General features: G+C 41.9%; 1 protein-coding gene across 6 annotated transcripts; it reads left to right on the forward strand.

Moving 5' to 3' along the window:
* The first annotated feature begins 781 nt into the window (after positions 1–781).
* LOC110566926 (zinc finger protein 11) lies at positions 782–15,491 on the forward strand. Of its 6 annotated transcripts, XM_060382274.1 has the most exons (5): positions 782–958; positions 1,313–1,373; positions 9,143–9,269; positions 9,968–10,063; positions 12,495–15,491. In XM_060382274.1, the coding sequence occupies exons 2-5, from the start codon at positions 1,344–1,346 to the stop codon at positions 14,462–14,464; spliced, it is 2,223 nt and encodes a 740-aa protein (XP_060238257.1). In that variant the 5' UTR covers positions 782–958; positions 1,313–1,343; the 3' UTR covers positions 14,465–15,491. The 6 variants fall into 6 exon arrangements, with proteins under 6 accessions (XP_060238257.1, XP_060238256.1, XP_021520520.2 ...); XM_060382273.1 differs by having other exon boundaries at positions 782–1,373; XM_021664845.2 differs by lacking the exon at positions 1,313–1,373.
* The last annotated feature ends 12,118 nt before the right edge of the window (positions 15,492–27,609 follow it).

Consider the following 27,609-nt stretch of genomic DNA (forward strand, 5'->3'; position numbering starts at 1 on the left):
GTTAAGAGGACTAGCTTCGCTTCCTGAGGACCGGAGTTCAATTCCCAGCACTCACATGTCAGCTCACAACTGTCTGTAACTCCAGTTCCAAGGGATATCACACAGACACACATGCAGGCAAAACACCAATGCACATAAAATAAAAATAAATATTAAAAAAAGAAAATAAAATGAAGCTGGGTGTGGTGGCACTTGGGTGGCAGAGGCAGGCAGATCTCTGTGAGATCGAGGCCAGCCTAGTCTATAGAGAGAGTTCCGGGACAATTAGGGCTACACAGAGAAACCCTGTCTCAAAAAACAAACAAAACAACAACTGCAATTAAACCCTGAAGTTACATCATTAAAGTCAGAGAAAAAGAATGTCAATATAGGATTCTATATACATCAGAGTATTATTTCCAGAACAAAATGGAAGTCATGTTGACATGCCCAGTTGCTCATCACAAGGCCAGAAATGAAATTATATTTTACAAATACCAGCAAAATCTACATTGGTGTACACTGATCAAAATACATTGTACAAAATTCTCAGGATTGCCAAAAATATTTAAAAGTAAAATAAGTCTTTAAAAAACAATCTGTGCAGCAAAGACCTGTCATTTTTGTCCTTGCTCTGCCTTGCATTGTCAGTCAAGGCTGCGGGGAGCCCCGAAGCGTTCTCCATTTAGGGCCTCTCTATTGAGAACTGCCTGGGAGACGAGCTTCAGCCTCGGATGGTTTTGTGTGGGGGCGCTGCCAAGGTGGAGTCTGTTTCCTATCTGCACTTCCGGATCCCGCTGTCGCTGCTCAGCCTGTGACCTCATCACTTAGAGGACTCCAAGACACCTCGGAACCCTCACCTTCCGGAACGGATCACTAAGGAACCTGGAGACGCGGGAACCCAGACACCCCGGAACGGGACTCTGCGGAAACCGGAGATCCGGGAACCCGGACACCCCGCGACGGGAATCCGGACATGGTGAGTCGGGGCCCTGGCCTCCGAGTAGCGAGGGCTGTGCCGCAGCTGCCGCTGTGTAGGGTCGATTTCTTCTGGGGCAGCCCCGACGGCTCACAGCGAGAGCACAGGCCCGACGGCCGATGGCGTGATCTTGGGAACATCCAACTCCCCGTTCGGGTTCTTCCTGAGAGGGCCTCGGAGCTGGGGCTCCCGCGCCCCCTTCTCCTGAACACACGAATTCATTGGGCAGCTTCTAGCCAGGACCGTGAATTCCTAAGAATTTCCCACTCCAGCTTCCTGTCTTCACATTAAACTGCCCCCGCGCAGATTTCAAACAGACTCTGCTTTTTATTTTTTCCCCTTCATGCACATCAGGTGGCAGTTTGAAAGGACTTGTTTTGTGTTCATGGACTTTGCCCCGGAGCAGAAAGCACAGGTTAGTTGTTAGACTCCTAGTAAAAACTTTTCACATCACACTTCCCTCACCTTCTCTAGGCACATGCTATGTTTGGGTTGAGCTTTCCCCCTGGCTGACTTTCAGAGGTGATGTGTCTTCAAGGTTTCATCCTCCAATTTTTTTTTAAATTGAATTTCAATACTTCCTGACATCAGGTGCTGATACTAGCTGTTCCAGCTGCCATGCCTCAAGATAGGAGCTGTAAAGGTCCCTGGATTCTATCCTAGGGTGTATCTGTGAGCAAGCAGCCTTTAAGGGGAGGGAAGGGGAAATCTTTGGTACATTCTATTTGAAGACATTGCATTTGTTTATATATTTTGACCATTCTAATATTATAACTGTCCTTACCCTGGTATACTTACTCTGTATTCTGACTTTTGGGTCATACAGTAAGTCAGTTTTAGTATTTTTTTGAAGTGCTTTCACATTAGTCTTTAAAAATTCTGATAGTCAACTGTCATCTTGCCAATAGTTTACAAGGGGGATTCCCCCTTTCCCTATTTTTATCTTCCCTGGAACACTCCTTCCCCCTTTTTTTTCTAATGACAGACATCTCTTTAGGTAGCCCATGGTGGCTTGGAAGTTTCCTTGTTTTTGCTAATGTGTCCTGAGAGCTGGGTTATCTTTTTGGTAACAGGCCTTCTAGAGGCTGTGCTCAGTTCTGGGTTAAATTGCTGTTGCAAATAAATTAGAGTTCATGCTTTTATGTAGCTCCTAGAACACTTATGTTACTCCTACAAACACTTTCAAGGACTGTACAGGGACTTGTGATTTTTAACTTGTCTACCTTATGATTACCCTGTGAATGTACTTATATTTGTATTTATAGATACTCACTGCCTGAGGTCTAGGGAGGTTTTTCACCTCCTTTGTTCCCAAAGCTTGGCAGTTCATACATAGTCCTTTCAATGAAAGGTGAAGATTTGGGTCACTCTGTTTTGTTGGTTTGTTTTTTTTCAGGTCTGACATCAGGGCAGTAGGCACGCCCTGTATATGTAGCACCCTTGTTATGAGTTTCAACATTCTCTTCTTTGCTGAAGTGTATCCTGTCTTCTCTGGGCCCATGTGTAGACTAGGTCTCTGTTGTGTTCTTTTGCTTCAGCAGAAATGTAATGTGCTTTTGTATAGGTTGAACATCTCATCTCAGGGTGGGACTAGCACCCATTCTAGTGCCTACTTGAGTACACTGCATGAAGTTCAAGAAAGGAAGGACGAAAAACAGCAAAAATAGAAAATTAGAAGATCCGAAATTTCCTGTAGTATTTTATTTTCCTTGACTTACTGGTTCTTTGAAGTGATTGCTCACATTTGTGCGTAGTTGTGCATGCCTGTATTTCTAGCAGTTGGGATGCTGCATAAGGGATTGAGTTAAGGGGGCAGCTTGGCTGCACAGGAAGTACCAGGCCACCTAGCTTACATCTCAAGAACCTATTTCAACAAACAAATCGGTCATCCGTGTGCAGTGTGAAGCTGAGATTGTATTACTTTGAGTTCTGTTTTGGGTACCCTTTCCGTGGCAGGTCTTTTATCCTAAGCTTAATGGCACTAAAGAGAAATGTATTTTATGCTACCATTTTTTTCCCTTTTCTGTTAATTTAACTTCTCATGTTAAATTAATCCAGAAAATGTCAGCTGTCACAAAGTGAAAATTGTCTGTATGTGTGATGGTTAACCTTGGTTGTCACTTTGGACCTGGAATCAATTAAGACATGAGCCACTGGGCACAGTTGTGAGGGATTTTCTTGGTTATTATTTGAGGTGATCACACTCTTTCTAAATGCGGATGATACCTTCTATTGGCCACTCATTTAAAAGGAAGTCCTAGAGGAAAGCTTTGCTTTTTGAACGTACAGCTTTGTTGCTAAGTTCATCTATGCTTCTTTTGCTGCTGTTACCATTGTGTCTACATTCCTTTTCTGATATAACAACCCAATTTCTTTGGGTTTCCAACATGGACTGAAATTTAGTGGCGATCTCCAGGAATCGTCTATGCCTTCAGCATGAGATTAGGACTACAGAGGTATCTGTCTTTGTGAACTGAGCAACTGCAGGGTTTTCAGTCTCTCTGGTGAGAAGACAACCATTGTCTAACCCAGGTTGTATTGTATGTTCTAGCTAGTTTTATGTCAACTTGACACAAGCTGAAGTCATCTGAGAAGAGGGAGCCTCCAGTTGAGTAAATGCCTCCTTTAGAACCAGCTGCAGGCAGGCCTGTGTGGCATCTTCTCAATTACTGATTGATATGGAAGGACCAGGCCATTGTTGGGGGTGCCCTCCCTGGACTGGTGGGTCCTAGATGCTATAAGAAAGCTGGCTGAGCAAACTGCAAGAAGCAAGCACCCCTCCATTGCCCTTACATCAGCTCCTACCTTTAGGTTCCTGCCTTGTTTGAGTTCTTGCCCTGACTTCCTTTGATGATGAACAGTGATGTGGAACTGTAAGCAAAATAAACTCTTTCCTCCCCAAAGTGCTTTTGGTCATGGTGTTTTAACACAACAGTAGTAACTAATACACTGTATAAATTATTTTTAAATGTATATATTTATTTATTTTTATTTTAACACACACATGTGGAGAGAGAAAGAGTCTCTGTGTAGTGTAACTTGGCTATCCTGGAACTCTAATTGGATCAAGCTAGTCTAGAACTCATAGATAACTTCCTTAGTGCTGAGATTAAAGTCATGCGCCACCCTGCCTGGTAATTTTTTGTTCTTGTTTTTTGCAATTAATATTTACAATTAATATAATTACATAATTTCCCCTTCAAGCACTCTTGTATATCTTTCCTTTCTCAAAATCATAGCTTTTTCTTTGTTACGTACACACGCATGCATGCATACTCGCACACAGGCAACCAAAGTCGGTATTATGCTACTTGTATGTACATGATTTCAGGGCTGACCACTTGGTACTGAATAATCAGTTGGAGGCCTCTTCCTGAGGGAAGACTGTTTCTCCAGGTCTCAGCAATCCTTGCCAGCCTGTAATTCTTTGTCTAGGCTGGGGCCCCATGACATTAGCCTGACTCTTAGTGTGGTTCTTGTTTGGTCTTGTTTAGAAATTGTTTTATTGAGGCTTCTTGGGTGTAGCTTCCCTGACATTTCTGAGAGACATCTGGCTCCTCTGGCCCCTACCCCACCACCCCTGTGATGTTCCCTGGCTTCTGGTGTAGAACTTGTGTGGTCAGTGTATCAATTGTGGCAGAAACAGTCATTGTTTCTGCATTTTGATCAGTTGGTGCTTTTCAATAATGGTCTCCATCTGTTGCAAAGAGAATTTTCTTCAAGGAGGGGTGAGGGCTACATTTATCTGTGAGTATAGAGATGAATACTTAGAACACAGCTGGAAACTACGCTGGCCTGGTAAAATGACAGTTGTAGGTTCTCCTCTAAGATGTATGGTCTCACTAGCTTGGGTAGTTTGCTCGGTTGTCAGTACCAGACATGAGTTCCTTTGGGTCCTGTGTCTGAAATATATGGTGTGTTCAGCCCCAAGAGCAATGGCTGTAGCCTGTCATGTTTTGGGACTCCTGGACTCCTGCTCCTGGACTCCCCTGTAAATCCTCTTTTAATATTTATTCATTCTATTTATTCCGTTTTTCTAGGGAACCCTAGCTAATACAGTATGTTAAGGTCTCTTTAACTGACAATTTGTCCTTGGTCTTTCCTGTGTTTCAAGTGTTCTGGCTGATGTTATAGTCAGTGATTCATATTTACTATTGATGTATCTTCTGGTAAAGCTGCTGTTAGTCTTAAACAGCTATATACCCAGATCACCACACAGAGACTGGGTTTATTTAGTTAACCTAGAACACAATGCTGGGCAATAGTTACTCCATCCTAAACCTCCAAGCCCTCATAGTTTCCTAACATTTAGATTTCCCACATTATACTTGCTTTTAGTGATACTTAGGTCCAGTCCATCTCCACGTAGTTCCAAGATCTCTCCTCCAGCTCTGTTCTCCAAGTTCTCTCTCACCCTTTCTCCTCTCACCCATTTCCTGCCCTCTAGCTCCTCCCCTCTTTCCTGTCCTCTGGCTCCTCCCAGCTCAACATTGTGTCTAGTTGCTTTATTTTGGCCTGTTTACACAAGAGTTGAGACAGGATGCTTAGAATGAGTATAACAGTGCAATATCCAGATTGAAACCAGAGAGTGGGGGTGGGGGGAGAAATCAGCATTTGAGTGAACAAGGGTAAGGTGTATACATTTTAAAAGAATATTATACCAACAGGCTGATTTTCCAAAAACAACGTCTCATGGACAATTTGGAAGGGGAAAGCCACTAAACCAGAGGTTCTCAACTTGTATTGGCGACCCGTTTGGCAAACCTCTGTCTCCAAAACTATTTATATTATGATTTAGAACAGTACAAAATTACAGTTATGAAGCAGCAAAGAAAATAATTGTATGGTTGGGGGTCACCACAACATGAGGAACTGTGTTAAAGGGTCATAGTGTTAGGAAGGCTGAGGATCACTGCTACTAATGTGGTTTGCATTGGTTACGAAATTATAGTTGAGGTAGAAGGGGTAGAGAGACTCATGTCGTCCCTTGGTTCCCACAGTATGCAGATTGCAGATACTCCAATGGTTTATGCAAATCCTCTTACAGACATCCTCTAGTATACTTCATTTTAGATTTCTCACAACACTTTCTTTAAGAGAAATACTATTAGTTTTTCTACACTGTTACAGAAGAATGACAAGAAAAATGTGTGCTGAGCTCAGGTGTCTTCCCACAATACCTTCTATCATTTTGTCCTGGGCAAATCTGCAGATGTGAAGACACTGTGATGGTGGTGATTGCCTATTGCTTCTTAAACTGTCATCTTGTAAAGTTCAGACTCTTTTTTTTTTTTTTCTTTTCTTTTTTTGGTAGTAATGGGGGTTGAACCTTGAGCATCATGCTTATGAAGCGGGTGCTACATCCCTAGACCCAAGGTTATTCTGTGAAGTGGAAACAATATTGACATGCAGACTTAACTCATGTTTTATTCATTATTGATGTGTTGAAGTAGGGTTTTATTATTCTGCCCTGCCTGTTTGAGACTGTGCTGCATAGCACAGGCTGGCCCCGACGTCACATTCCTCTTTAGGGTTAGGGATAGGGTTAGGGTTAGTTAGGGTTCTCTTATTTGACCCTCTTGAGTGCTAGGATAACAGGCACATGGCATAGGCTGTGTTATGCTTCTCATCTTCAGATAGAATTTGAGTATCTTTTCAGAATGTGATCCAGGTGGTGGTGGTACACACCTTTAATCCTGTACTCAGTAGGCAGAGGTAGGGAGAGCTCTATGAATTTGAGAACAGCCTGGTCTACAGAGTGAGTTTCAGGACAGCCAGGGCTTCACAGAGAAACCCTGTGTAAAAAGACAGACAAACAAAACCTAAACCAAACAACAACACCAAAATAGCCCTCATAGAATGTGGCGTGGTGGTACAGGAATGACTTCTGACACCTTTCCATTCTGATAACCTTGCCTCTGTTTTATCTTATAAATACAGTTATAAATTGTTAGTGAAGTTACCTATTTTCAATGTGATTATTTCCCATTGCTTTAGAATTTTTATTTGTGTTTTAAGTTTTGAAATAGATGTATTCAGAAGTCTCCATTTCTTTCTTTGACTTTTATTTATTTTTTGTGTGCACGCATATTCACATATGTGGGTGCACATTTGTGTTCTGGTATAGGTGTGCATGTGTGTAGAGACCAAGTGCTGGGGTCAGGTGTCTTCCTCAATTGTTTTCCATCTTACATTTTAAGACAGAGGCTCTCTTGAACCCAGAGTATGATGACCTGTCAAGCCAGCCATGTCACCCCAGCCATTCCCTGTCAATCTCCTGAAAGATAGGATTCCAAAGAGGCTTCTAGTCTTACCTGGCATTCTCCACGAGGGCTGTGCAGCAAGCAGTTACCCACTGAGCCATCTCCCTCTCTTAAGTTTCTGTTCTCAAGGCTCTGAACTGTAAACACTACAAGGTGTCGTGTAGCTCTGTAGTTCCTGTGCACTTGGTGTGAAGTAGGGATGCACATTTAGTGCACTCTGTTGATGTGATTGCCAGCATCACTCACTGAGGAGTAAATGGTTCTATAACAAGGACGTACGGTGACATCTATGTACTAAACATGTCCTATAATGGATTCTTTTTGGGCCTGCTTTCCCAGGGTAAAGGTGCTCTCATTGGGTGTAATGAGTCAGCTCTGTTACGCTTTGGCCTCATCTTCAGGTGAGTTTAAACACCAAAGGCGTGCATCAGATAGCTGTGAGGCTGCAGCCGGTCACTGTGGGTAGAACGAAGAAGGTTCTACCTTCTTCAAAGCTATTAAGATGTAATGCAAATGATTTCTACTAGCATCTCCTGGGCCTTCCCCAAGTTTCTCTGGGGTGGTTCTGGGCTATGTGAACATCTCTCAAGAAAGAATATTGAAAATGAGTGGGCAGTGTTCTCTCCCACACCTGTCTCAATTCACAGAGACGACTTTAGGGTGTATGAACTTATCCTTTAATACTACAATCTCGAACTCCTTGTCACTTCTCTGGAGACCTTTCTTGATCCAGAGACCTCAGAACTAAAAGAGAACTTTCAGTTGAATCCACTAAAGTAAGCTAGCATCCATCTGGTGAACTTATTTTCTAGTATTCTGTTGACTCTTCTGTATCTTTTGCTTTTCTGTATAACTTTAGAATCCTTTTTCTGGTCTTAATTTGTGTCTGCTTTTGTATGTGTGCACATGTGGTGTGTGGTGTGTGTGTATGACTGGGGTTACATGTTGTGTGTACTACAGCATGCTTGGGGAAGTCAGAGGACAGTTTGTTGGAGTTGGTTTTCTTCTTTCACCAGGCTGGAACTCAAATTGTCAAGCTTGGCAAGAAGTGTGTTTACCCTTTATGAGGAGCAGTAACCACTCCTTATGGAGTGGCACATTTTCTTGATCAATAAATGATGTGAAAGGACCCAAACTGCTGCGGAACATGCTGTCTGGTGTCCTCTTGCTACTTTCATTTCACGTGTTGTATGCACTATCCCTGCTCTGTTAAGGCCTCACCCTGTTCAGTGGCCCCTGTCTAGCTTCCTTGCCTCTACAAGCACCCCAAGTGAAGGGTACCGATCTAAAAATCCAAAGCTAGGATAGCGTAGTAGAGAGAACACATGGCATTTGCCTTTCTAGGCCTCAGTTACCTAACTCAGTGTTTTTGTTTTTTTTTTAATTCTATCCATCTCCTTGGGAATTACATCTTTCTTTGCAGCTGCATACAATTCTGTTGTGTGTGCATCACATTTTCATTGTCCACTCTTCAACTGATGGCATCTAGGTTGATTCCATTTCCCAGCCATTAGGACTAGAGCAGACATGGGCATGGATGAGCAAGTATCTCTGCAGTGGATGGAACCCTCTGGGTTGTTGCTGGGACATGTGGTGGTTTGTTTTCAGCTCTTTGAGAAAACCCACCAGTTCCCATAGTGGTGTACCAGTTTACACTCCTGCCAATAGGTGTTCTCCTTTCCCCACAGCCTCATCATCGTTTGTTTTCTTGATTATGCCCATTCTGATTGTGGTGAGGTGGAGTGTTTTAAATTTGCATATTCCTGATGGCCAAAGATGTATTTATTGGTTATTTGTATTTCTTCTTTGGAGAATTCTCTGTTAAGTTTTTTGTTGTTGTTGTTGTTGTTGTTGTTGTTATTTTATTAGGTGGTTTGTTTTCTCTTTGTTTAGTTCTTTGTGCTATCAACTTTTATTTCAGGAGCTGTTGTCATTCAAGGATGTGTCGGTTGATTTCTCTCCAGAGGAGTGGGAATGCCTAGACCCTGCTCAGTGGAATTTATATAGAAATGTGATGTTGGAGAATTACAGAAACCTTGTCTCCCTGGGTGAGGACTTCTCATCTACAGAATTCTTAATTCCCTCTTGACATCTGATTTCTCTCTGTAGACTGTATCTCAGGGGCTTCTGTTACATAGGACAGCTGTTCACACTCCTTTGCATAAGGGAAGTATGTAGGGGTTTGATGGTCTGGAGAAGGTCATTTTAATTGTATTTATTTTGAAATCTCTTTTCTTGAGGAAGTGTATCTTCTTCACTGTAGATCAGTGGTTCTCAACATGTGAGTCACAGCCCCACAGGGGCCACATATCAGGTATTCTGCATAGCACACATTTATGTTAAGATTCAAAGCTGTAAAATTACAGTTGTGAAGTGGCAGTGAAATAATTGTATGGTTGGGGTCACCACAACATGATGAGCTGTATTAAAGTGTTGCAGCATTAGGAAGGTTGAGGACCACTGCTCTAGATCAGTAGTGACTTCAGAAACTAGCTGGCTTGAAGCATTGTGGCTGTGTCTTAAACTCCATCTCCCCTTTTGCTTTGAGTTGGTCACGTGTGCAAGGGAAGCCCGCCGTCCCAAGTTAAAACCCCTCACACATATCCTAATGTATTTGTTAGGGACCAACCATTTCTTCAAATCTTTTATATCTCTTCTTTTCTCCCATCACAGTTTGGTCAGAGAAATGTTATTACTTATTAGGCGACTCTTAACTGAGCATCATTCTCTGTTTTGTAATAAACAGGTCTTACTGTGTGTAAGCCCTCCCTGGTCACATTGCTGGAGCAGAGACAAGAGCCTTGGGATGTGAAGAGACAACAGTCAGGAGCCATGTACCCAGGTGGGTAAGAATGAATCAGAAGAAACAGAAGCCTCGTTTTCAGGTGTGGCTTGGGAAGCTCTGTTTCAATGGAGATGATTTTTCAGGAGCTGGGGTTACAGACAGTTGTGGGCTGCTATGTGGGTGTTGGGAACTGAACCTGGTGTCTCTGCAAGAACTATACATGCTCAAAACTGTTGAGCCATCTCTTCCTTCAACCCTGGATGTATTACCCTTTAAGTGTACAAATAACAAATTAAAACAATAGTAATATAAAACCTACTGTCTTATTTCTATGGGCCAGGACCGTCCAGATAATATACCAGTGAGCTGTATAGAGTTCATTAGAGTCCTTCAGGTAATTTTTGTTTTGTTTTCTGTATTGTTTCATTTTTATCTTTCCTGTTAGAAATGTTTGCTCATATTTCTGCTTAGGATTCTCTGGGCTTGGACTGGAGGGAAGTCTCTGTGGTTGAGAGCTAGTCCTGCTTTTGCAGAGGACCCAAATTTGGTTCTCAACACTCAGGTTTGGGGTGGGGGAGTGCTCACAAACTTCCCATAATCCAGATGCTCTATTGTCCCCTCCTGGCCTCTGGAGGTGCTGCACTCAGCATACACATATGTGCATAGGTTAAAAGAAAAATCTTTTAAAAAAGATTCTATCTTCTGTGGTTGACTATCTGAAGTAATGTCGTCTCATTGAGACTGTAATGACTGTAATGGTATTTCGGTTTCATCTTCCTGTTCTGACCCTATATCCAAAGTACACCTGTTCACCCCCTCCACTGTGGAGCAGGCTCTACTGAAGTTACCTATCAGACAGCCTTCAGACACTTCACAGATGTATGCATGTGCTCTTTTTCTCTCCCAAGAAGGCAGAATGCTGTTGGCAGTTGTTTTTGTTTTGGGGTGATAGTTGAGTGCTCTTTTTAGAAAAGAAGGACTGTGGTTGAGGACAGAAGTAACCAACTTTCTATCCAATGGAAAGTTTTTATGATCACTTGGGGTGCATTGATGTGTTAACCATCTTGGGAATTTGTCACCAAGGCAGCTTATTGTTATCTTTTTGTTAGTTTCATATTCCTCCATTTCCTGGGAAATGGAAAGGTTCTTCCTTCTGTTTGCTACTCTGCTATTCAATAAAAGGTCATGTCCACTTGCTATTGATGTTAGCTTTAGAAAGAATTCACCTTAGTGTAGCAACTGAGGTGATTGATGTGTTATTTTGATTCCCTCAGGTGTTTCTTCTCATTATACCCTAGACTTTTCATAAGAACAAGACAAAAAAACCATTTATTCCAAAATATGGTAGGGAGATGTGGAAATTGTGACTATGACAATTTGCAGTAAAGAAAGATAGAGTGTAGCAAAGCCTTCATATATCAAACATCCCTTACTGGATACCAAATTGTTCACACCAGAGAAAAACCTTGTGAATGTCAGAAATGTGGCAAAAGCTTCAGTAATAGTTCAACTCTTAACTGACACCACAGAGTTCATACAGGGGAGAAGTCTACAAATGTCAGTGAGTGTGAAGGCCAGAAAGCAATATTGGCAACTCTTTCCAACAACAAACAAATAAACAACCTTTTGTCAACTGAGATCAAGAGCATACAGCGTCTCAGAAAGTTACTGTTAAGAAACTGTATGTTTGATTAAATGTCCACATCACATTTGGAAACAATTTTTCTCTTAAATGAAATTTGGTTAATTCTTAAAAAGCACCTCTTCCGGGCTGGAGAGATGGCTCAGAGATTAAGAGCACTGGTTGCTCTTCCAGAGGTCCTGAGTTCAGTTCCTAGCAACTACATCGTGGCTCACAACTATCTATAATGAGATCCCCCTTCTGGCCTGCAGGCCTACATGAAGGCAGAACATTATATACAAAATTAAAAAAACAAAACAAAAAACCACTTCCATGCTTGAATTAAGAACTTGAACAGTTGAAATGTAGCTGACTGAACTTTGAACCAAATATTCCTTTAGAAAAGAGGCTTAAGAACAAAGAATACATTTTAAAGTCTGATTATCTTTTTGAAGGACTGCAGCAAATTCATTTTCTGTGCACCAAAATACACAGTTTTATAAATGCAGGAGTTGTTGTTTGTTTGCTTGCTTTGAGACTAATCCAGCTGTACTGCCCAGGCTATCCTGGCCCTTTGTATGGAGCCTATGCCCACCTTGAACTTACCATGATCTTTCTGCTTCACCCTCTTAAAAGCTGAGCTTCCAGGTAGGTATGAGCTCGCGTCCACGCTCAGTTAACCACCAATCAATCCTTTTCTACATCCACATCCAGATACAGATACAGAGAATCCAGAACATGTATAATGAAAATAGGAAGGTCATTAATGAGGCTGGGAAATAACATGTTGGAGAGAAAATGTTGTTCGAGTAGTCAAACTCCTAGCTTTAGCCATGGTTGAAATTCTATGTCCTCTTTTCTCCCCAGAGAATCTTTGCGAGTGTAACAACTCTGTAAAAGATTTTGATCAACAGGAAGAACTTAGCGTGCACCCATGTGTGCACAGTGAGGAGAGGCCGCACAGGCGTGAAGAACATGGCCGAGCTTTTAGTGCCGACTCACCTTCTGAGCAGCGTCCCGGGGTGCTTAAAGGAGCTACGCCCTACAGATGTAAAGACTGTGGGAAAGCCTTCAAATACCGCTCAGTCCTGCACCAACACCACATAATCCACACTGCTGCAAGACCCTACAAATGTAAGGAGTGTGGCAAAGCCTTCAAGCGAAGTAGAAACCTTACTCAACACCAGATAACTCATAAGAGAGAGAAACCCTACAAATGTAAGGACTGCGGCAGAGCCTTTACTACGCTCTCTGTCCTGACTCAGCACCAGATAATTCACACTGGAGAGAAACCCTACAAATGTAAAGACTGCGGCAGAGCCTTTAAATATAACTCAACCCTCACTCAACACCAAGTCATTCATACTGAAGCAAAACCCTACAGATGTCAGGAATGCGGGAAAGCCTTCAAGAGGAGCCACACGCTTAGTCAACATCAGGTAATTCATAAAGGAGAGAAACCATACACGTGTAAAGAATGTGGCAAGGCCTTTAGTAAACACTCATCTCTTACTCAACACCAGGTGATCCACACTGGAGAGAAACCCTACAAATGTAAGGAATGTGGGAAAGCCTTCAGGTATCAGTCAACCCTTACCCGACACCAAATTGTTCACACTGGAGCGAAGCCCTACAAATGCCAAGAATGTGGCAAAGCCTTCAACAACAGTTCAACTCTTAGTCGACACCAGATAATTCACACAGGAGAGAAACCCTACAAATGCCAAGAGTGTGGCAAGGCCTTTTATTGTTCTTCATTCTTGATCCAGCACATGAAAATTCATTTTGAAGAGATGCCCTTTAGATGCAAAGAGTGTGGTAAACCCTTCAGACTTTCCTCCCAGCTTATTCGGCACCAGAGGATCCACACTGGAGAGGAACCTTACATATGTAAAGAGTGTGGCAAAACTTTCAAATATCACTCAAACCTTACTAGACACCAAATACTTCATACTGGAGCGAAACCCTACAAATGTCAAGAATGTGGCAAAGCCTTCAATAATAGTTCAACCCTCACTCGACACCAGATAATTCACACAGGAGAGAAATCCTACAAATGCCAAGAGTGTGGCAAGGCCTTTTATTGTTCCTCATATCTGATCCAGCACATGAAAATTCATTTTGAAGAGATTCCGTACAGATGTAAAGAGTGTGGTAAACCCTTTAAGTGTTCCTCCCAGCTTATTCGGCACCAGCGGATCCACAGCGGAGAGAAGCCCTACATATGTAAAGAGTGCGGCAAGGCCTTCAACTGTACATCCTACCTTACCAAGCATCAGAGAATCCACACCGGAGAGAAGCCCTACATATGTAAAGAGTGTGGCAAGGCCTTCAACTGTTCTTCCTATCTTTCTAAGCATCAGAGAATTCATATTGGAGACAGACTCTATACATGTAAAGAGTGTGGCAAATCTTATTACTTTTCTTCACAGCTTAATCGGCATCAGAGAATTCATACCGGAGAGAAACCCTACATATGTAAAGAATGTGGCAAGGCCTTCAACTGTTCTTCGTACCTTAATAAGCATCAGAGAATACATATTGTAGAAAAACCCTATGTATGTAAAGAGTGTGGCAAAGCTTTTAACTGTTCTTCATACCTTACTAAACACCAGAGAATCCATACTGGAGACAGATTTCACCAATGTAAAGAGTGTGGCAAAGCTTATTACTTTTCCTCACAGCTTAATCGGCATCAGAAAATTCATACCAGAGAGAAACCCTATAGATGCAAAGATTGTGGCAAGGCCTTTATTACTTCTTCCAGCCTTAAGCGGCACCAGGGAACTCATACTCTAGTGAAACCCAGCAGTGTAGAGAATTTGTCAAAACCTTAATAGTAAGATAGTTTTCACTGGCTATTTCATAAAGGATAAAAACCCTATTCATTCAGCTAATGTCCTTAACAACTGCTGAGTCTTCAGGTTGCACCAAATGCTCATAGATGAGGGAGACACTACGAGGAATGTGGCAGGTGTGTAGCAGTTATTCCATAAAAATCCATAGTTGAGAACAACTACAGATGTGATAACATGGCCTGGCCTTGGATCAAAGCTTTTCTTTATTGGACAGTAGCAAATTCATATGGGAAAGAGCACTGTCCTACATCTAGCCTCAGAAGAGTCTAATAATATACTGTAAATCCCCCCATAAAATAAGAAATTTAACATAGCTTTTACTAATACCTCAACCTTTTTTTTTAAGACAGGGTTCTGTGTAGCCCTGGCTGCCCTGGAACTCACTATATAGACCAGGCTGGCCTCAGAATCACAGAGATCCGCCCACTTCTGCCTCCTGAGGCCTGGGACTAAAGGCGTGCACCATGATGCCCTGCCCATACCTCAAATCTTGGTGTACATGAAGAATTAGCATAGGACAGAAATCTTATGAATATGTAGAATGGCAACATTTTGAACTTATCACTAAGTAGGTAGGATAGAAAGAAATTCATCACAGATGTTGGAATCATTTGAACTCATCTTTGAAAGGATGGAATTGGTTAAACATCCAAATTTACTAAATAACCTCACTGTTAAAAACTACACAAAGCACAGCCCTCTGGCCGTTTTAGCTGAAGAATAATCCTGCTTTCAGAGAAGTTTTAAACTGATCTCCAGAAGGCATAAAATGGATTTTGAAAAACTGTGTATTGTGTATGAACTTTATTTGAGTACATACATGGAGTGAATGGTTCTTGTTGTCTCTGATATGTACTGCTTGACATGTTATTTTATCACAGAGATTAAACCACCTTACTGAAGCATGTACATAACATATCTTAGTAATATATGGCTGAGGATAGTGAGTAACTGGAAATTCTTGTTCCCAGTGTCCTTATCCTTCAAATAAAAGTGCAGACTTGGAGATTTTCTTGTATGTGATATTTTAATCCATCCTTTTTGCACTTTCCCAGAAATTGTGAGGGATTTGAAAATATAATAAAGTGTTCTAGCTTTCTGAGTCTCAAGTTATTTACAAAAATCTTTATCTTATGTTTTTTATCTACACATTATCCCTAAAGTTATACAAAGAAGACAGAAAGAAATGTTAGTATTCATTTGTGTTAACTGTGACCTACAAATCACAATCTAATGATAAACTTTATAAGTAGAATTATGGAAGTACCATATATCCATGGGATAATGATTAAGAATAAAAGTATATTCTTTATATATTTTATAAAATTATAGAAACCAAAAATAATTTTAAGGGAGTTGATAATTTATGGCAAAGTAGAAACCTTGTGTTTTGGGGAATAAAATCTATTTTGGTTAAATGAAACTCATTTAAACAACTTCATGGGGTTTTTTTTTTGTTGTTGTTGTTCAGAATATTTACTTCCTGGTTCTACTTCTGTTAGCCATGAAGGATGTATGTATGAGTTAAAGTTTATGACTGTTTCTGTGACCATTTGTTGATCATGACTATCCTCTGAGCCAATCCCTAACTTCAGGAGTTCAGCTGTGCCTGCTTGCAAAGCATCAACCCGGTTGGGTTTGCTGACTGAACTCCCCCTCCCCCATAGAAGGAGGAAAGGCCATGGGGCCCTCATCTGAGTTTACAGCACTCCATAACATCTGTTGTATGCAATTTTGCCCTAATTACATGTCGTTGTGAGGAGGGGCTAGGGCATACAGATCATTGTGGGAAGCCATTGGAAAGACTTCTAGGTAAAGACATTCTGGTGCAGCCTTTTGTAGGGGGAAACACCCACACAATAAATACCCTCTTACCTGTACTCTGTAAACTCACTGGCTCTCCAGAGTGAACTTTCCTGGAATCATACCTCTGTTGTTGGGACTTTATGAGAGGGGGTGGATGTTTCCATCCTCCCCCCAGGAAGGAATTTTAGCAGCACTTACGAGGCTGCAGAGTACAAAAAAGCCAAGGATGCTTTGGGGAAGAGCAATGGTGGTGTGCCTAATTGGGGAATGAGACAACCAGAATGAAGTTATGTGTGCGCACGAGTGTGTATGTTTGCAGAGAAATTTGACATGGATTGCCTGTACAGGGCTTGTGTGTAGTGGAGGGACAGACAGTGCAGTGCAGTGAGACACCCTGGGCAGGAGCTGTCAGCAGGGAAGGACCAGGACAGCAGGCTTCTTGTGGGTGGCATGCCTGCTTGGTGGGTCCTCCCTGGTGGTTTGGCAAAGCTGTAGGAACAGTTGAAGGACTAGAGCGTTGTTAGCTAGCTTTATGTTAACTTGACACAAGCCAGAGTCGGCTGGGGAGAGGGAACCTCAGCTGAGAAAGTGCCCCCACTGGATTGGCCTGCGGTGTGTTCACTTGATTGATGGTTGATGTAGGAGGAGTTAGCAAATTGGCCCTGCCATCCCTGGGATGGCGGTCCTAGGTGCTATAAGAGAGCAGGTTGAGCAAGCCACGGAGGATGCAAGCCAGCAAGCAGCACCCCTCCACGGCCTCTGCATCAATGCCTGTGTTAAGTTGCACCAATATGTGTAAATGATTGCTTTCAACCTTTCTGGCAGACTTTAGGAAGTTGCTTTCAACTTCTGCATTTGCTGCTTTCAATAAATGATACTCATGCATTATTGTGTTAGGGGCTTAGGAGAGTACATAACTTCAAATTACAGCTGTGCACTTAGCTTGTATTGTAAAAGTTGATTATATGGGAAATCCAAAGCAAGTAAGGTTGATTGCTACATTTTTTTAATTCCCTTATAGGCAGGTTAAACAATCAGTTTGAGTACACAGTAGGCTAAAGCAGTCTTAAGTGGCTTCAAGGTGTATTATTAACTCTGGCTGTGAGGTCCAGCAAAATTCCAGCCTCTTAAGAATATGAGATATTTTCAGAATGTTGTGTCACCACAGTCTGCAAAAACATTACCACATGTGTGATGCCATCAGGCTCAGCTGCAGGCTTGGGATGGACCCTTCACCTCTTTGACGACAGTGGAAGCTGTTTATCTGTGTTTTCTAGGACGAGAAAACTGAGGCTTGTTCCTTTCACAGATTGGAACGAGGTGGTAATCCCTGAAAGCCTTCTTCCTGTCTGTCTGATGCAGAGTGGGATATTGCTCTCCAGTGATCCTCATCTTAACGACAACTGCCTCTTTCTTTAGCACAGGCTTCACTGTGCTCTAAAGCTTCCCTATGCTTTTCTTCCCAAGCTGCACTTTTTTAACTCATTTCTGCCCTGCTTGTTCTTTTTTACTGCAGATTTGCATAAGCATAATCAGTAATGACCACACCACAAACAATGCCACGTTGTCTTGACGTTTCCCCTGTAGAAGATTGTAGGCCATTCCTCCCAAATTCAGCCTCACACAAATTATTACCCGTCAGAGTCCTTTATAACCCTCCTGTGATGCCATTAGCTGGGTCCTCACTGTTGGCATTATTCTCAGCATCTCTGTCTTCCAGAAAACTGTTAAGTTCTTCATGCAACATTCACCTGCTTTTCTAATCCAAAATTCTAAAGTCTTCCACAAAAAACAAAGACAACAGAAAAACAGATCAACAAACAAACACGATCAGGTTCTTTATAGCAATAAGGTGGGGTGTCAACCAAGCGTGGTAACTGACATCAGGTACATTGTAATAACAATGGAACCTTTTCACACACAATAAAATATTATAATTCCTCCTCTCAATTCTGCGAGGACACACAGAAAGTTGTTACGCAAAAGAGGAGCATTGTGTTGTTAAAATCTGGCATTATGAGGTCACACCGCTGGTGGAGCTTTGTGCTGCCAGCACTCAGCATATCACAGTGGGACACTGGACGGTGGAAAGTTAGACATCACAATGAAAAACTGTCATGCCACCGCGCAACACTGGGATGTTACACTTCAACATTGTGATGGCACAGGAGAACCTTGTAATGCCACAATGAATCTTTGTGACGGCACAGTGCAGCATTGTGAAGGCACAATTCAGAATTTTGATGTCATAGTTCAGCATTTTCATGACAAAAATGGAACAATGTGAAGCCACAATTTAGAATGATGATGGCACAATATAGCATTGGTTTTTGTTTTATTTTGTTTTTTGCTTTTTTTTGTTTTTGACTTTTTGAGACAGGATTTCTCTGTGTAACAGCCCTGGCTGTCCTGGACTCGCTCTGTTGTTGTATGATGATTGTATTATGTTGTATTCTTATTATTGTGTTGTATTGTATTGGTTATTTTATATATACATATATATGTAATACATATAATATATAGACTATTAAGTGCATATAATTATTATGGTGGTTAATATTTAACCTGCTGTCATATCAATAAGAGACACAGATACCTGTTAGATTTTTTAACATGCCTTAAACTCTAGGGCTGGGCAGATACAAACCCGCTAAGCTACCCTGTTATCTCCCAGACCCACATCCCATGCCATTTGCTTTAATTCCTGTCTGGGCTATTTCCCATCCATAATCTCCAGATACTTGTACATGCTTTTCATCTGGGCTGCTTCTCTCCATCACCAGTCCTCAGAGCAAAATCCTCCTGGCCACATGGTTCTTCTTTATAATAACCCTGGCAACCTTGCTTCCTTCCTCCTCTCCTGTCTCCCTGACCTGTGATCCTTCTGACCTTCAAGCCCATGAACTGTAGCTCTGCCTACCTCTCTTCTGCCTGCCCTAGGATAGGCATATATTGGCAAATCAGGGATAATTCTGGAGGCAAGGTTACACAGCATTATTTGGTATACGTGAGGGTTTGCTTGTAGAACTATAAGAATCTAGGGGGACAAGGAGTTAATTAAATACAAAGCACCAGACCATTCTGTAGACCAGGCTGGCCATGAACTCAGAGCTCCATCTGCCTCTGCCTTCTGGGTGCTGTAATTAAAGGCACGTGCCACTGCTGGTTATAATGCAGTATTGCCATGTCATACGGCAGCAGTTCTATCACAGTGGAGTACTTTGCCATCATATCACAAAACAGCATTGTCATAGTACAAGGTGGAAGAAGAAAAGAAAGGCAAAGAGACCACTTGGCTGTGAAGACAGGTTTACTTTAGAATAAAGTTCTCCTTCAGACTGTTTTGTCTTGTTTAAATTAGGCATGGGGAGTAGATTGGTCAAAAGGGTTGAGGTCCAGTGCAGCCAGGGAGTGTTAACAACAAATAAGACATGCAGAAATGCTATTAATGATGTTGACTTAAAGAAATTGACTTTGAGAAGACAAAACTGTTAGTCACAGGAAGGAAGGGGTGATGCTCAAGCCACAGTGGAGTTCACGGGTAGGTACCATCCTGGCTGGAGAGGGAGTGCCTATAAGTTGTTGTGCTCTTTTATCTCTTTAGAAAGGTTTATTTATTTATTACATATACAGTGTTCTCCCTGCACACCAGAGGAGGGCAGCAGATCTCATTATAGATGGGTGCTGGGAATTGAACTCACACCCTCTGGAAGGGCAGCCAGTGCTCTTAACCTCTGAGCTACCTCTCCAGCCCAGTTGTTGTGTTCTTGTGTTCTCACAAGTGGGCGCCGTGGTGGCATGGTACAACAGGCATCTTCATGTCACGTTGAGGCATTGTGATCAAATACAGCATTGTGCTGTTTACGATTCAACATTGTGTTGTCAAAATTCAGCATCGTACTGATACAACAGAGCACCATAATGTCGCAATATAGCATTATGAAGCCACAACTCAGCATTACGTTAGCACAATTGGTAATTGCAGTGTCAAAATTCAGCATTGTGATGTCATAATGGAACTTTGAACAACTTACCTTCACACTGTAGGATTGTGACCTTACACGGAGTGTTGTCTCATCACAAGGGAGAACTGTGATGACATCACTTAGACTGTAAAACATCTTGATGCTTCAGTCCAGCAATGTGACATTACAGTGTAGCGTTGTGATGGCACTACAAATTATAGTGATGTCACAGTGAAAAATTTGGGTGTCGCAAGTCACCACTGTGATAGCAAAGTGCAGCATTGTTTGAGAATCATGTGACCTATTGATGGTACAGTGGATCACGGTGACTGACCCATTCCACATTTGTGAGAGCAGACTGAAGCACAGAAGCCAAAATTCATGTTTGTGAAGACATAATATCAGATATAATGTCAGAGTCCAGCATTGTGATGGAAAATATTATGTGATATAATAGTATTATGACATAATAGTATTATGTCACTATTAAGTATTAATAGTATTATGTCATTATTAAGTATTAGCACAAAGCACTAGTATAATACTATAATAATATAATAGTATTATATTTTATGTTATATTAATAGTATTATAATATAATTGTTTTAATAGTATTAATAGTATTAATATAGTCTTAATAGTATTAATATTATTAATAGTATTAATAATTAATAGTATTAATATAGTCTTTGAGTTTCTGTGCTGACTTCCTTCAGTGATGAACAGTGATATGGAAGTATAAGCCAAATAAACCCTTTCCTACTCAACTTGCTTTTGGTCATGGTGTTTCATTGCAGGAATAGAAACCCTGACTAAGACAGTTGGTACCAGGAGTGGGATATTGCTGTGGCAGACCTGACCATGTTATTTTGGGGAGGATTGTGGGAGGACTATGGAACTTTGAGCTAGAAAAGTCATTGAGTATTGAGAGCTCAGTAACCTATGCCACAGGAACTTGGAAGATAGAACGTTGAGAGCAGCGCAGACCATGGAGGCTTGGCTTGTGAGGTTTCAGAGGAAAGCAAAGGCCCTACCAGGCCATTTGTGTAAAAAGATCTTTGGGGTCTGGACAGCTGTTACTGAAGAATCAGTTGTGATTAACATGAAACCAGAAGCATTAAAGTAAAGCCTCTGTTTTACTGGGATCATTGATACTGGTCAGTGGGAGCTGAGAAATTAGTGGTAACTAAAAAGAGACCAGTCTTGGTGAGGTGAAATATCGGAAGTGTTTTCTGGGAGTCAGCACACAGAAGTTTTGTTCCGGAGGCGGCCAAGATTGTACCTCACAATGGCAGCTGACCTTGGTAGTGTAAGGGTCACCCAGGTGGTTCTGGTTTTGAAGGCCTGAAGCGGTCATGGAGAGCAGCTGAGGCTTGGCTCTGTGAGAAGCCAAGAGAGGTCACTGGTGAAGGTGCCGCTTCACTAGCAGTTGGAGGGCCAGGACTGAAGGGGTCACACAGAGAAACTGAGTCTTGGCTCCAGGAAGAAAGCCCATGAGAGGCTACTGGTGAAGGTGCGGCCTAGCTACAGCAGAGGGCCCCAGCGTTTTGGAGATGTCAGTACCATGTCAGCCACCAAGAATAGCAGCAGCAGGGAGGGGAGCCTGTCAGAGGCCAGAAGACAACTGTGTGTGCTGCAGCCACGCCCCTTGGAGGAGCCCAGAAGATGGTGAGTGAATCCCAGATAATTGGACATTAAGTTAGTTACAGTTTTGGAATTTGGTTTTGCTTTGTTCAGATTGTGACTATGCCCTGGTTTTTCCCTCTTGAAGTAGGAAAGTTATCTATCTATCTATCTATCTATCTATCTATCTATCTATCTATCTATCTATCTATCTGTGATTTGACAGGAGACCACTGTTGAGAGACTTTGAATTTTAAAGGTATTTGGATTAAAAAACAAAACAAAACAAACTTCTTTTTTTTTTCAAGACAGGGTTTCTCTGTGTAGCCCTGGCTGTCTTGGAACTCAGACCCAAAAGATAAGTAGGAAGCCAGGAAGGCAAGAGTAGGCCCCAGGGAGAGGAGAGTTGGGAGGTGGGAAAATCTGAAGATTTAGTTCTGGAAAGAGAGGGAGAAGGTGGGGAGATAACAGAGAACACATGACATATAAAATGATGTGAAGACATTGAGCATTATAAATAATTCTACCTTCCAGAAAGATCCTCAGGCTACAGTGTAGAATATTAGAAGGAATCAAAACTTGAGCTAGAAACATTTTGTTTGTTTTTATTATTTTAGAAAAGGTTTTGCCAAGACTGATAACACATGACTTTAATCCCAGCACTCAGGAGGCAGAGGGAGGCAGATCTATGATTTTGAGGCCTACAAAGTTCCAGGGTAGCTGGGGCCACACAGAGAAACCATGTCTTGAAAAACAAACAAACAAACAAACAAACAAAAGGCAAGGTCTCACCAAGTTTCTGAGGCTGGCCTTGGTCCAAGATCCTGCTACATTAACTTTTCAAATAATTGGGATTAGAGAAAGATCATTGCATAAGTAACAATCCATCCTCTTAAACTGTGGCTTGTGATCCCATATGGCTCTGTAGAGCAGGCTAGCCTCAAATTCAGAGATTCAGGATTAAAAGCAAGTGACACAATGCCCAGCTGGGACTCTTTCTTTTTAATTTTATTTTTATTAATTAGTTTATTCACTTTGTATCCTAGCTGTAGTCTCCTCTCCCATCCCCTCCCAATCCTACCCTCCCTTCCTCTTCTTCTCCTATGCCTCTCTCTAAGTCCAATAATAGGGAGGTCCTCCTCCCCTTCCATCTAACGCTAGTCTCTCAGGTCTCATCAGGCCTGGCTTCATTGTCTTCTTTTGTGGCCTGGTAAGGCTGTTCCCCATTCAGATGGAGGTGATCAAAGAGCCAGCCCATGAGTTCATGTCAGAGACAGTCCCTGTTCCTATTACTGGGGAACTCTCTTGGACACTGAGCTGCCATGGGATACTTCTGTGCAGGGGTTCTAGGTTATCTCCATGCATGGTCCTTGTTTGGAGTATCAGTCTCACAAAAGACCCCTGTGCCCAGATTTTTTGGTTCTGTTGCTGTCCTTGTGGAGCTCCTGTCCCCTCCAGGTCTTTCTGTCTTCCCCTTCTTTCATAAGATTCCCTGCACTCTGTCCAAAGTTTGGTTATGAGTCTCAGGATATGTTTTGTTACCCTGCTGGGTAGAGTCTTTCAGAGTCTCTCTGTGGTGGGGTCCTGTCCTGTTTCCTGTTTTCTCCCTCTTCTGATGTCTGTCCCATTTGCCTTTCTGAATGAAGATTGAGCATCTTACCCAGGGTCCTCCTTCTTGATTCGCTTCCTTAGGTGTACAGATTTTAGATGATTATCCTATATTATATGTCTAATATCCACTTATAAGTGAGTATATACCATGTGTTTCTTTCTGCTTCTGGGATCTCACGCAGGATGATCTTTTCTAGATCCCACCATTTGCCTGCAAATGTCATGATTTCCTTGGTTTTAATTGCTGAGTAGTATTCCATTTTGTAAATGTACCACAATTTCTGTATCCATTCCTCAACTGAGGGACATCTGGATTGTTTCCAGCTTCTGGCTATTACAAATAAAGCTGCTACTATCATGGTTGAGCAAATGTCCTTGTTGTATACTTGAGCATCTTTTGGATATATGCCTAGGAGTGGTATAGCTGGATCTTGAGATAGCACTATTCCTAATTGTCTGAGAAAGTGCCAGGTTGATTTCTAAAGTGGTTGTACAAGTTACATTCCCACCAGCAATGGAATAGGGTTCCTCTTTCTCCACATCCTCTCCAGCATGTGTTGTAATGAGTTTTTGATCTTAGCCATTCTGATGGGTGTATGGTGAAATCTCAGGGTCGTTTTGATTTGCATTTCCCTGATGACTAAGGATGTTGAACATTTCTTTTAAGTGTTTCTCTGCCATTCAATGTTCCTCTATTGAGAATTCTCTGTTTAGCTCTGTTTTTTAATTGGGTTACTTGATTTGTTGCTGTTTAACTTCTTAAGTTCTTTATGTATTCTGGATATTAGCCCTCTGTCAGATATAGGGTTGGTGAAGATCCTTTCCCAATCTGTAGGCTGTCGTTTTGTTCTGATGACAGTGTCCTTTGTTTTACAGAAGATTTTCAGTTGCATGAGGTCCTGTTTATTGATTGTTGATCTTAGAGCCTGTGCTGTTGATGTTCTGTTCAGGAAGTTGTCTCCTGTGCCAATGAGTTCCAGGCTCTTCCCCACTTTTTCTTCTAACAGGTTTAGTGTGTCCGTTTTCATATTGAGGTCTTTGATCCACTTAGATTTTAGTTTTGTGCAGATGATAAGTATGGATCTATTTTCATTTTTCTACATGTAGACATCCAGTTAGACCAGCACCATTTGTTGAAGATGCTATCTTTTTTCCATTGTATGGTTTTGACATCTTTGTAAAAAATCAGGTGTCCATAAGCGTGTGGGTTTATTTCTGGGTCTTCTATTCAATTCCATTCATCCACCATTCTGCTTCTATGCCAGTACCATGCAGGGTTTATTACTGAAACTTTAGATGTTTGAATTTTTTTAAAGGCTATGGGACTTACACAATTTGGAATATTTTATATTGTGATGTTCCTGCTGATGTGAGATCTTGGGAATGAATGAGAAAGGAAAGGTTGTGGCTTAATAGTGATGTTTGTGTCTCAAGTTAACAAGGGATCAATTGTGCTGGCTAGTTTCATGTCAATTTAACACAAGCTAGAGCTACTGGAGAGGAAAATGGGAGCCTCAGTTGAGAAAACTCCTCCATAAGATTCAGCTTTGAGGCATTTTCTTAACTACCTATTAATGGAGAAGGGCCCAATCCATTGTAGGTGGGGCTACCCTTGAGCAGTGGGTCCGGGAGCTATAAGAAAGCAGACTGAGCAAGCTGGTGGTGCAAGCCACAAGCAGCACCCTGCATGACATCTGTATCAGTTCCTGCCCCCAGGTTCCTGCCCTGACTTCCTTTCATGATGAACAGTGATATGCAAATTTAAGCCAAATAACCCTTTGCTTTCCATGGTCCTGGTGTTTCCTCACACCAACAGTAACTGTACAACAACCATTCATCTTTTCAAAGTCAGAACCAATCATTGTGATGTCACAATGGGTGCTGGGATGTCACAACAGAGAACTGTGATATCACAATGATAATTGGGATGTCAGGATTGAGCATTACACTATCACAGTGAGGCATTGTGAGGACATAATGGGGCTTGTGATGTCACACTGAGACATTATGGTGTCACCACAGAGAATTGTAATGTCAAAATTGGATTATGTCACAAAAGAATAAAAGAATAATATCCCTTATTATGCCATATTGTGTTGGCATAATGAAGTATTGTGATGTCAAAATGGGCATATGTGATATCACAATGGTACATTGTGATGTCACAATGGAGCTTTGTGATTGAACAATGAAGTCCTGTGATATAACAATGGAGCATTTGATATAAAAATGGAACATTGTGATGTCATAATTCATGTTCTAATGATGCAAGTGGGTGATGTAATGTCACAAATCATTATGATGGTACACTGGAGCCTTGTGATTCAACAATAGAGCATGGAATTATCAAAATTGTCCTTTGTGATGTCACACACGATGGAGCATGGCTTCTCACAATGGAGGACTGTCTTGACACAGTGGAGCACTTTGATGTCATCTTAGGAGTTTGCAGTGGCACAGTGGAGAATTATGATGTCAGAATAGGGCATTATATAATATCATTATTAAAGTTGTTGTGATACAAGTATGCACTGTGACATCAAAATACAATATTCTGATGGCACAATGGAGTACTGGAATGGCACACTGGAACATTGTGGGGATACAATATATTATCACAATGGCAGAAGGCAGTATTGTGGTGGCACAATGGATCTTTGTGATGACATTTATACTATAGTGATGGCAGAAGTGATGACATTTATACTATAGTGATGTGAAAATTGAGCATCATGATGTCACATTTCCATATTGTATTAAGTATACTTCTGTAGCTGTGATATAAAACACCATAACCAAGACAGCTTATGGAAGAAGTTTATATGGGCATACATTTCCAGATGGTTAAATCTGTGATGGAGTGGAGGCCTGGCAACAAATGTCAGGCATGTCAGCAGGAGCAGCTGAGGGTTTTATTGCTGTGAAGAGACACCACGACCATGGCAACTCTTATAAAGGCAAACACTTCATTTGGGGCTGGCTTATAGTTTCAGAGGTTTAGTCCATTATCATCATGGTGGGAAGCCTGGCAGTGTGCAGGCAGACGTGGTGCTGGAGGAGCTGACAGTTGTACATCTTGATCCAAAGGCAGCCAGGAGGAGCTCTCTTTCGAACTGGGAGGAGGCTGAGCAGACCTCAAAGCCCACTTACACAGTGACACACTTCTTCCAACAAGGCCACACCTCCTCTAATAAGGCCAAATCTCCTAATAGTGCCACTCCCTATGGCCAAGCATTCAAAAACATGAATCTGGGGGCCAAACCTTTTTAAGCCACCACAAGCATACACCTTACAGTGCAAGCATGAGGCAGAGAGGACAAACTGAAAGTGGTGTGTGGCTTTTGAACCACTGAGCCATCTCTCTAACTTCTTATTTTGTGTTTTGAGACAGGGTCTTACCATGTCTCCTAGTTTCCCCTTGAACTCTCAGTAGTCCTCTTGCCTCCTGGGTCTTGGGATTTCAGGTGTGGCTCCCCATTCCCTAAACTTATCACTTCCTGTATTCTATATAACTTCCTGACTCCCTGGGGTCAACAAGTTTTATGAATTGGGCTTGGTGACATACAACCTGTAATCCCAGTACTCTGAAGATTGAGGCAGAAGGATTGATTGCAAGTTCCAGACAGTGAGACCCTGCCTCAAAACAAATAACAACCGAAAGCACCTGAGGCTGAGGTAGAAGGATTGCTGTGAGTTCAAAGTTATCCAGGCCTTTATAGAGAGTTCTAGGCTGTTCTGAGCTCTAAGAGTGATACCCTGCCTCAAAGCAAAACCCCAAGCAGAGAATTTTTGTGAGCTTGTCCTGCTTCTGGAACTCTGACCAGGAACTTGCCTCTTACAATGCTTGGCTGTGCATGATTCCTGGAGGAAAAAAAAAAAGACCTGACAATTTTGTTCTTTTGGTTTTTTTGTGAGCCAAGGTTTCTCTGTGTAGCCTTGCCTATCCTGGAACTCAGAACTTCATCTGCCTCTGCTTCCCGAGTGCTAGGATTAAAGGCGTGCACAACCACTGCCTGGTGCCAATTTTAAGTAACAAAGATTCTTTCCAGGTTCTGTAGACATGTATTGAGATGGATTTCAGACAATGAGTGCCTTAAATAATGCCAGCCACTCAACAGT

The sequence above is a fragment of the Meriones unguiculatus genome, chromosome 4, assembly GCF_030254825.1.
Source record: "Meriones unguiculatus strain TT.TT164.6M chromosome 4, Bangor_MerUng_6.1, whole genome shotgun sequence".
Taxonomy (NCBI): Eukaryota; Metazoa; Chordata; class Mammalia; order Rodentia; family Muridae; genus Meriones; species Meriones unguiculatus.